Here is a 12,132-nt window from a genome sequence, read left to right as displayed (position 1 = left end):
ATTGAAGATTTGTAGGTGGGAAAACCCAAAAGCAGATGGGTGGGGAGATAAAATGGTCAGACACTACTGTTGTCAGACTTAGCTAAGTCTACTGTATGAAGTGAAACACAGGCTTCCTGCCAACAACCAAACCAATTGAAGACATTCCGGAATTTCAGCCTCCATTTCAGACTGTTCTCTCTCATCCGACAGTTTCAACTCCTTTATGAGGACTATACCCACTAAACTTAACACAAAAAGCCTCAAGATTGTTTTATCAGCAATTAAAGAACCCTAAGTATTTTTAACCACTCTCAGACTATGAACTAAAAACCAGAAGTTATTGTGTATTTGGTCTGAATATTCTCAAAAGCATAAAGCATTCTTAATTTACAGGTACAGAACTTTTGGAATTTAAGTAAGGAAAGGAGACAATTTAATTTTAGACTAAATCAGTCAAAAGCTTCATTTTATGTCCTTTCTTTACTTTTAGATAAATGAGTTTATTATAGTGCATAACTCTACTTTAGCTCTGATAAGCAAGGATGAAGTTGCATTCCATCCAAACACTCAATACATCAATTTTTGACCTCTGAAGACAGCTTTCTGAAGATCAATTTTTTTTTTTTTTTTTTTACAGCCAAAGAATAATGAATGAGGTATTATATAATTCCAATGCAAGAATATTTCAAGCAGCTACATATTTCTTACCACTGTAAGCTACATATAAATTTTCTACTGTAGAAATCAAGCTTTGTATCAATTTTCCTATCAGGTAAAAATATCTGAAATGACCAGACCACGGAATCAACTTATTACTTAACAAATATGTATATATACACCCACACAACCCCCAAAAGTTAGCACACTGAGCTTAAGCAAGCAACTAACACCAAAGAATTTCATAATTAATGTTCACAAGACACAAAAGTAATTTCACTTAATATATTAAAGCATGACAAAACCATTAATACATAGTATAATTTTTATGTATGTTCCAAATATATTTATAGACTGTTACTTATCATTCCATGTTCTCCAAGTTGACTGACTTTAGGCATTCAGAGGTAGATTTAGGTATTGCAAAGCACCTTAAAAAAACCTCTCCTCTCAGTAGCCAAGAAACACAAAATACTCACTTAAAGTGAACTAAAATACCAAAGTATTTTCTAGGCTTTTGATCAAAACATTAAAAAAATGGAGAATACTCAAGTGGCTCCTACTCTAAACTGGCTAATTGTGCATGACAAAAATTAAATTAAAGACATCCTTTTATCCTTAGTTAAACCAGTAGGTCTTCTTGCATCTTTTTGGTGACTTATGACAACTTTCTTCCAACCTCCTGGATTACAAAAGCACATTTATTTCCCACTCAGAATTAAATTTTTTTTTTAACTTTCTGGTTTACTCTCCAGTAGACAAAGCCACTGCAAATTCTGAAACTAGAACCGAGTCAGATCAACAGTCTTAAGAACCCATCATTGTCTTCAGACATCTACACAAGCGCTCATTCTCTACCATTAACTCAAATACCCAGCACACACAGTGAGAGAGCAGTCAACTCAAACCTGTGAGCAGCTCTCAGCATCTGCTACACCACACTCAGCTGATCTCAGACAACAAATATTTGCATTAACTGTCATACAGAAAAAAGCACCACAGGACCTAAAAGGTCCTGACGGATTCCCATCACACTTGCAATACCAGCATCACATTAGATGGAAAAATACAGTAGCAGAGAAAGCATAAAACAGAACAAAATACAATCAAGTTACTTTTCAGTGTAATGGATAATCTGTACTGTCACAAGATTTCCAAAATAAGCTTTTTAATCTAGTCATAGTCTTGCTTCTTGTGCAAGATTCAATTTTTGCCTCCTATGACCATTGCAAATTCCACTTTAGCAGCATATAAACTATTTAATCCATCATACAGGATTCTTAAAGAAAAAAATCCTATAGAATCCAGAGTGCAGAGGATTAATTTTACAAAACAAAGTCAACAATGAAGAAAAGTAATGAAGTTTAGCTTGTCTTACCTTGTTCATGGCTCCAGGCTGTGGCCCTCTTAGTCCAGCCTGCCCTCCCATCTGTGGAGTGCCTTGTTGCAGTGTCTCAGCCAACAAGTTGCCAGTTCCCATTCCTGGGTTTGGGTAGGGCATATTGGGTCTTCCTCTGCCTGCTCCAATGGAACCGTTCATGACTTGCCCCTGCATCATGCCCTGTCCGTTGCCTGCTGCCAACATGCCAGGATTCATGCCAGCATTCATCCCTGTGTTCATTCCCATGCCAGGCTGGTTAACTGGGCTGTTCACTGTTGGCATCATTGCTGCTGTGGATTGAGCAGAAGGACCCTGGTTTGGCCCACTTGCACCCATCGCCATATTGGGAGAAGTCAACCCAGCCTGTGCCATGGGGCTCTTCACCATGCTATTTAACATTCCCATTCCAGGACTGTTTTGTTGGGTTTGACTGGCCATGCCTTGGCCAGGGCCACCGACCCCCATATTGAGATTTGGGGAGCTACCAGCCCGTAGAAGTTCAGACAGCTGCTTGTGTTTAGAGGCAGCATCTTGTGCCAGGCCAAGGCTGGTCTGCAGCTGGTTAATGTCACCACCATTGGTGAGTCCAAGTTCTGTGGAGCTGATCAGTTCATCTGGCAAGTCATGTTCCAGATCAAAGAGTGATCCAAAATCTGAAAAACAAAACAGATTGTGTATGAGGTCAGAGCAATTAATAGCATCTTGAAGTTTCTACTTTTTAATTTCCAGCAGAACTTGATTTTTTGTATTTGAGCAAAATTCCCTTATCAGGTGTTACTGAAAGCTATCTAATGTGTCAGGATAAAAGTGATTCTAAACTTTACGAGGTCCAAACTAGAGAAAACCACTCCAGCTTTCTACAATTTGTGTTGAAAGGTCACTGGATATGTCAGCCTATGATCGCTCAACTTGAGAATTTTGACAAGGGAGGAGTGAATAATACATACTGAAATCTCACAGAGGTTAGCCACTGAAATCTCCCAGACGTTAGCCAATGGAATTAAAGAGCAATTACAAAAAAGAATTAGCACATTGTTGGGAAAACACTGTCTTTAATTTTTTTTCTAAACTTGTCACTTTTGGAATAGCAATAATTAATACAAGAATATAACTTTTAAAATGTTTACTACTTATTAAATAATACTTATTAAATACTACTTATTAAATAATAAATAGATGTTTGGCAATAGGGTTTTATGTTGAATTGGGTTTTCTGGCATTTGGTTTGGTTGGTTGTTTTGGTTTCTTTTTTGGGTAACTCTTTGGGTTTTTTATTCTTCCATATGCAGTCATTACCAGCATTGAATTGCCAAATTTTATTGAACTTCACTGGACAGCCAGCATCTTCCCACAACAAATACTGTCAGAAAACAAAGTAACCCTGAAGCGTCCTTGCCACAAAGCTGTGAAGACCATTAGGATGAAAAGACAAATTTCCCATCTCAAGAGCCCACGCAAAGCAATCCCCAAGGTAACTAAGTGGCAAAAGATTGCTACTTGGAATATATAGATACAAGAATATTACATAGTACCCAACACCGACTTGCTCAAGAGAACAAATTTTTCTTTCTGCAGTATTATATGTAGCTTGGTCTATATAATCTATGGTAGTTAAACCAAAAATAACTTGGAAAGCTTATGGTTTCTGACATGCATTAATGACAACCTCCCTCTCCAAGTGAGAGAGGAGCTGGTGTAAGATTATGACTTTAGAATTCTGAAAATATGGTATGAGATTGGCAAGATTGCAGGTACACCACAAAAGGGATTTTAACACTCCTTTTACACACTCTACATTACTACAAACCACTAGAGACAGAAAATTTCCATTAAAGTATTTCTAAACTATTACAATGCGGTAGCCCATTCTTCATTATCATATATCTTGAGCTAAAAGTTATGCTTTGCAAGAAATACTAAGGACTTATTATTCATTTGCATGACTGGTATTTATGAAGATTCAAAAGTGAAGGAACAATCAGAAGAATAAGTCTTTGTCCAAGTTCTCTTTCATCTAAAATTATGAACTTAATGTTGTGTGTCAGTAGATTCATCTAAAAACATACCACACACACCCCTATCCCCACAAAAAAACCCAAAACAAAAAACTGAAACCAAAACCAACTTACAATGCTCAGTGTTCAACTTAAGAATTATATTTCGATTAACATGGGAAAAGTTAGTGGAAGAGACCCTAAAATTAGAGATCAAGGAAATGGAAAAGGCAATAAAAGAAATTGATGACAGCTTAAGTCCACTTCCATTGATACCTGAAGAAGCCTGTTAGGACAACAGGCAACAGTTGAAACATTACATCCTGAATGCTAATAACCTGACAGAGAGCCCGTGGGTGAGGAAGGAGTAAAAGATACAATCAGGAACTCACAACTTAGTCTATTGTCCTCAAAGATGAGCAAACAAAACTGAAAACAAAATTAAGTGACTGGAAAAACCATGACCCAGCACAAAGCCTGTACCTACAACATAACCATCATGCCAGCCCAGACATCTCCCACCAGCAACCACACAGTCCAAAGACCATGTTTTTGACTGTTTCTAGCTGGGCAAAGAATTTCTCTTCTTGAACAAACACTACTCCCAGTACAGGGCAAGTCCCACACCAAAAGTCCTTGCTTCACCTTTCTTGTGTTCAGACCATTGCATATAAAGCCCTTCAAAAATCCAACTGTAAAGTGAATATGAAAAACTAATTTGTTTTTCAAGCTACCACATAGTATTTTCTCAGGAAGATCCATACAGTTGATTTCAGACATAACACCACAAAGGGGCAGTGCAATTCTTGTTTTGAAAGACAAAGATTTGGTCATCTTGACTCACAAGAAAATATTAATCTGCTTCTCTGAAGACCTCACTTCCTTAAATTCCCCCTCCTCATAAATGAAGAGGTAACTCCAGCTTTAAGGTATACTACCCATTGCTAACTGGAGCATCCAGGTACAAGCTATCTGAGCTCCTTTGCCTGGTCATTCTGTGACATCAGTGAACAGGAAGAAAAATGTCATAAAAACTGTAACTGGCATTAATTTTTTTTTATTAATACCTTAAAACACAACACAGCACCAGCTACATTAACAAACCCACCCCCAACCTGAATGGTTGTGAACTAATCCTAATTGGATTAGTTCTTTACATCAAAACACCTAAGACATTCAGTATAAAACTTTCACATAAAACTAACTTGCTAGGATTTTTAATCCTAGAGTATATACTAGAGACAATTCATTGTAAAAGAATACTGTCCACTATTAATAAGAATTGCAAGTAGTAGCTACCAAGAATGCAATATTCTGGTATGAGTTCTTTTTAGAAGTCTTCTTTAGTCAGTAAATATAGAAAAAAACCTTTCAATTGTCTGGTCAGCTATGAAAATTACATTTTTAGTCAACTGATGGGAGGCAGAAATTTTCTGATACAGGACTGAAACAAAACTTCAATGACCATAAAGATGAACAGAACCTTGACTATATATAACAGTTGCAATCCATTTCAGTCTTCTACATAGACCTGGTGCCCTAAAGGCCACTGTAGGGAATTCTACCTATGACCAAGCCAAAAACTGCCAAGGCTGGGCCAGGCAGGTCACCAACCATCAAAAGAAAAACAGATCATATACACTCACACAAGAGACAAAGGCATAGCTTAAGACAATGGTGAGAAGTATCCAGAGAACTGATTGACTTTCCAGTACACTGAGCTCACTGCTACTCTTGCAATCTGTTTCATTAAGGACATGCACAAAGATTTCTCACTAACAAAATCAAGCTTGTGGGAAGGCAGAGGAGGAAGATTAGTCCTGCAAAGTTTTGTCCACCTGATTCATCATCTCTAGAAATCCTAACACAGAAAAATTGGGATGTAACAGAACTGACAGTATCTGGCCTAAAGCCCAAAACCATCTAGTAATACACTGGTAGGAAGTGGCAGTGGTGGACCTGAATCCTGATCTCAGTAGAGCAGCACAGAGTGATTCCCCATTATGCTCTTTATGGTATTATTAGTGTATTTCTTTCTACAGGTAACAAGAACATACAGAATAGATTGCTGCTGCCACCCAAGAGGCAAAGAAAAGAAAACCTCAAAATAACATTTAAGTAGTAGATCTGAAAGTTTTAATCTGTGTTCATCTCAACATGCAAAGGGATATCATAATTTCCTTTTAGGAACTGTACCACTACTGAACATTTAAGTCTTCAGGAAAAAAAAAACCAAACAAAACATCCCAGCAAATTATCCTGGCTACATTAGATCTGTAGTGAGAAAACCAGAAAAGACAGTAGGAACAGGTCCATCTCTATCAGTGGCAGTTCAGTTAGACTGGATTAAGCAGTATGAACTGTGCCCTGAACTGTAAGAAGGCAACTTCAAAAATTAGTGTACTAACCTGCACTGCATACTATGGACCGAACTCTTGATTTTGGGTTCTACTTCCAAAAGTCTGCCTTTGACAACGTCTAATCTGCAACGTGCAAGGAAACTGTCAGCCTGGGCTGAAAAGCCACCTGGCACCAAAATGGACTTTAAACGAATACATATGCAGAGTGTGCAATCAAAATCCTTAAGTCAATAAGACTTCAATGTCTTATCAAGTGATCAATTTTCAAATTAGCTACAAAGTATTTATTTCAAGTTAGTTTTACTGCAAGAGCACCTGTAGCACCAGTGATGCAACAGCTCTCAAAGGAGGCAAAGCAGCAATTTATGACAGTGTTTATAAAGCAGGGAAAATATATCAATACTCACTACTTAGCAAGGAAATTAGCACGTGTTCAGGTGGGACATACAAGTTTTTTTCTCATGCTTTCTAGCCTACAGTCAGGATCCCATTCTTTTCTCATTTCTGGATTACCCACCTTTCAGAATAAAACAGGAATTCCTGTCTATATGGAAACTATCTGATCCTAGCAAATAGGCTGCAGTGAACAATACTGGTTTTCTAGGAACATCCCCATGTGCTACAAAATAGCAACACTTCATTCTCACAGGAATGAACCCTCAGACTCAAGACATTCGAGCATTCAGTCTTGAGAAGAATTGGTACAAGCTGAAGGAAAAGAATCATGTGTGATCAGCAATGCCTCAAGAACCAGCTACTGACTCCTGAGCCTACCTCTTCTGTCAGACCAGCAAAGAGGTAAGAAACTCAACAGTTCCTGTCCCTGTTTCCTCTATATCATATTCCAAACAGAGACACACCAACTTTGAAAGCTGCTGAACACACACTTTTTTACACAAATGTTTCTGAAGCCCCGCAACCTCTTAGTGGATCCACTTATACCACAGTCATTGGGTTCAGAACAAAACAAGCAGACAAGGCTTAATACAGGACACTGAATACAAAGCATGTATGTGACAGGGTTGACAGGAACCATAGATGATGTTGGATCACACGGAAAACACACCTTTGCTGTGCTTTCAGACAAAGAATAACAATAAGGTGCTGAGGTCAGTATCTTCCCTGCCTGGGGATACAAAAGCTACCCACAACTGAACAGGGCCTACATGTAACAGAGAAAGTGCCCAGAAGATCCCACCAGTATCCCAGAGAAATCAGCCATTCAGGCTTGCAGTCAAGTACCAGCATTACAGGCCCTAAAACACACTGTCTGAAATGCCCTCAAAAAAGGAAAAAAAAAGCCAGAACTCAAAACATAAAACCAAAAAAGGCAGGACAAGAAAAGGAGACAATCTCATCGGATAATCCTCAAATATCCATGAAAATGCAGAAGCAAAGGTGAAGCACAGACTTGAAACAAAGTGCTAATAAAGTCATCAATTCCCAAGGCCTCTACAATGACAGAAAACTAAGCTAGACGAGTCCAGACAGTTTTATCAGGGAAGAAGAAAAAAACCCAACAAAAAAAAAACCAATCAAAAACCCACCCATGCCTAAGGAAAAGGCACACACCAACCTAGTAGGAACTTTGCTACACCACACTTTGGAGATCAGACCATCACATCCATTAAAAGAGGGGGCTTTTCATGTAGATACTCTACGAAGCCACAACTGCCCAATGGTAACACAAGCTCTGCCAAAATGTTTTAACTTAAAATGTAGAATTAATTTAAATTCATCTACTAAATTAATTTAAAATGAAGGGGCAAAACATCCAAATCAGCCTAAGACACCAAGGTCTAGAGTCATCATTGCAGCTACTTCTTCCAAAATCCTCAGACAGCCCTCCCTGTATAACCCTCATGGAGGGTGATCGCTTGCTCAGCAGCAACTGCGTGTTTGTGTTCTCTGTTTAGCTATTTGAGTAACAGCCTTCAGCATCAGACTTCAATATCAATTCCCTGTAAGAAACTGGGAAAGCACTGCCACCTTCCTTCCCTGCCAATCCAGAAAAGACCTGAATTTCTTCACTACATCAAGAAACATTGTAATTTGAGGTAAGACTGTCAACAATACAAACAGAAAGCATATTAAAAAACCTTATTCAAAACAACTGGAAGACAACAAACACGAAGGTTCAAAACATGTTTGCACACTATGGTAGCACACAATTTCTGGCACAAATATTTTTAAAAACAATCAAACATTTATTGATGAAGTCCAACTCACCATGCAGAATGCACATGATTCCAGTATTAGTTTTAACAACCAGGCAAAAGTGTAAGTATTTTACAAGTGTGAGCAACAACAATAAAAAAATCTTTCTAAAGCAGCAACAGCATATCATTCAACATTACTGAAGTCCAGAAAATTAGGATCGCATTCTCTCCATTTTTAAGCTATCCTAATCCCTACTCAAACACATCAACTTTTGCTTAAGGAAAATAGTCTCAGTTTTGTGAAGTCCCAATAACCTGCAAGTCTAAGTCATACTTTTCCCAAACTAATATCAACTGAAATGCCTATTTTAGTAAGCTCTGATTGATGCATGGCTTTTGCAGCTTCACAAGAAAATTGTATTTATAACAAACTTTTCAGTTTCATTATCAAAGTTCTTAAAAAAACCAATATTTAGAGATACAGATGATAGTAGGAGTTAACCACAGAAAACCATAGTGAAAATGCAATGGTTATGAGTCTGGAATATAGAATTGTAACTGTCCTAGGGAAACAAGTGGTGTAATCATATGGAAAAGACTGGGGTCAAAATTCAGGAATAGGGTAGGTTTAAAGATTTGATATTACTTAAGGAGGAATTTCAGAGACATTTTAATTTATATACCTGTTTATTCATGCTGTTATACAAAGGCACTAATGTTGCCATCACTGATAACCCACCTAAGGTGAAGTTTTGACACTTTAATTCCAAAATGCTGAAGTCACACCATTAATAATTTCCTTGTGAATATGTTGCTATTTGCATAAATTTCATTGGGCTACCTTTAACTTGAGTCAAAAGTCTCTAAATTAGTATTACTATTCCCTGTGTATGCACACAGGTCTAGAAAGTGACAGAAGCTGGTGGACAAAAACTGGGTACATGCAGATAGGATGGGAACACCCTTGCGTGCATGGAACACACTGATTCATCTTAGAAGCAATTACAAATCAGTTTCAAGTAAAGAGTAAAGTTCATTTCATTGTCAAGTTAACAACAACTTTGAAATGATGCAATCTGCACATACAATTACCAAAAAGTCAAGTCACCTTTCTGAGTTCATTCAACATTACTCCAGAGTAAAAGCAAAAAGCAATGCTGAATTTATGTACAAAAAAAAAAACCTAAACAAAATAACCTAATTCAGCAGATGAGACTTCATTATCTTAAACCAGTAATACCCTAGACTTCCTGGAATTACACCCAGTAATATATAAAGGCAGTTTAGCTTCAGCAAAATTTGTACTGAGCAAGCCATATATCAGCATTTTGATGGACTTTTACTTTTTATTAGGATTCCAAGAAGGAAAAAAAAACCTGAAAATCTGTGTCTTTTCATCCATTAAAACAGCAGGAGTATGTTACAATCTCTCTTAAAACAAGAAAAATTTTCTATTCAGTGGTATTTGGAAGTCCTACAAAAAAGGAAGTAGCAAATCCTGATTCTGCAAGCAGAGACCGTTCAAAACTCCTATCCTTAGATCTCTTATGGGAATACAGCAAAAGATGCAGTACTGAGGTGTTTCACACCATCAAATGGGAAACAGCTAAATCTTTATCTGCCCTATCTCATAATTACCACTAATAGAAAATAACCTATTTTTCAAGGTTCTGTACCTAACTTGCGCTTTTTATTAAAAATCTTAGACTGGTCTCCAATTTGACATGCTTGATGTCAGGTGTATTTACAGGAACAGCATCAATTGAGCAACAAGTTACTGTGTTTGAGTCCATCAGAATTCAACACTCCTTCTGCTAATTTTCTTCAAAAAGATTTGGAAGAAATAAGTGCTTGAAGGGAAATATTGCACATCAAGTTTTTAAGAGAACTTTAAATACATTTATATGCTAGTCCATTTAAAGAAAACTTGTTGCTATTCAGGAAGAGAATGCTAGGTTGTCAGATACTGTTCAGGGGGAGGATCTCTGCCCTAGTTGAAGTTCTACTTAAAGTTCTACAAATTCAAGGCAGCCACAGAAGTTTTTTTATCAGGCACACCACCATATGCAGAGACAGATGTATTTTACTTCAGCCTGCTGCTACAGTTTAAGTAAAGACAGAAAAACAAAATCCTTGGAGACAGGTGTGCATTGTTTCGTTGTCAGTGAAATCTACACAGCAAAACGACTCCATTTGTCAAATAATAAATCGAAGCGATTTTTGGCAATCCCTCTCAGAAGGAGCACAAAATCAAGTGACAAGAAAGGGTGAAGTAGTATCTTTACACAGTTGGAACAAGCACTGAAAGGCTGCTCCTGCTAAGCAAGACACTGAGGTGACACACTGGAGATGATCAAATAGCCTACAGAGAAGATGCAGGAAATATACACTAAATCACACAAAATTGAAAGGTAATAATAAAGTGGTTTGCTCCAAGTTATAAAAAGACAAAAAAACAGAACTCTTACAGCAACAGTTCAGTATTTAGCACCAGCATCTTATCAGACCCACACCCCCCAAAAACATACTAAAACCTAGAGTCTGATAGACCCTTCCCAGATAAAATTTGGTTTTTTACAAATGCACAAGTGACCAATAATCGGAACTCAAGGCAAGCCCTGCTCTAGGACTGTGACGAACAAGATGGAAAAATTAGTATTTTTTTTAAATATAGGATTTAAATTCCTAAGTCTTTAGCCAAACAAAGGTTTTTCCCCTGCAATATTAAACTTGTGAATCTAGTTTTAAATTGCAATTGTAAACTGGTTTTCCAGTCTCAAAGGCTTTTTATCTGTAAGTGCTCAACATTCAGTTTTACACTGTGGTATGTATGGTCCTCGTGTTGGAGTCAGTATTTATTTTTTTAAAAAATAGGTACTTTTTCTGAGCAGTGTTAGAAAGCTACCGAATCTCAGAGACAGAGTCTACATGGTGAAAGACACAAAGAATAGATACAGCAGTTTGGAAACCTACAAGGTTCAAAAGTACACGTTTTCTTTAAAAAATCACTAAGCACTATACAAATGATTGGTTGACTTTTTAAAGAAGTCTAACAGACTTAAATTTTCTTAATTTATATTTATTCCTAATACAGTTACTTTGAGAGCCTGTTTAGCTACACAGCAAAGACACTCATTTTTGCCACACAAGCATCTACCACTGCAATACTTGACTTACAGTATAATCCATCCATCAAATGACATTTTAAGGCAAAACCAGCAAGAAAAATGGCTTTTAACAAGAAGGGATGGAAACGTTTAACTGATGGCTATAAGCTAAAATGTAGCTGATCATTTGGTCTTTACTGTTAGCTAGAAAACAGACTGACGAAAAGTTGTTAATTTTAAATGTAGTATGTACAAACCCTAGCAAAAACCACACAGCTCTCAGAAAACAGAATTGAAAAGAGTAGTGGGGTAAGATTAATACAACTCATTTTGAGAAAAGAAACATCCTGATCCATTCGGAAGGAATGAAAGATGAGTATCAGTCAAAATTGCAGCAGTCCAGAAGAGAAGTTTCATTACAGGTCTTAGACCTTTGATGCGAGGCAGAGCAAAATTTAAAAGGTCAGAAACAGTTTCTGACAAAAAGGAACA

The 12,132-nt window shown here is 37.3% G+C and overlaps 1 protein-coding gene across 1 annotated transcript in view; it reads right to left on the bottom strand.

Moving 5' to 3' along the window:
- EP300 (E1A binding protein p300) overlaps positions 1–12,132 on the bottom strand; it is a 61,787-nt gene that overhangs the window by 43,640 nt on the left and 6,015 nt on the right. The window contains exon 2 of the mRNA XM_071422980.1: positions 2,018–2,673. Coding sequence (XP_071279081.1) covers positions 2,018–2,673 — 656 coding nt within the window. The remainder of the gene's footprint in view (positions 1–2,017; positions 2,674–12,132) is intronic.

This window comes from Agelaius tricolor, unplaced genomic scaffold (assembly GCF_023055355.1).
Source record: "Agelaius tricolor isolate 1412-34295 unplaced genomic scaffold, bAgeTri1.0.p SCAF_3, whole genome shotgun sequence".
NCBI lineage: Eukaryota > Metazoa > Chordata > Aves > Passeriformes > Icteridae > Agelaius > Agelaius tricolor.
The sequence above is the reverse complement of the archived record's forward strand: the minus strand, read 5'-3'. Positions and strand labels throughout refer to the sequence as shown.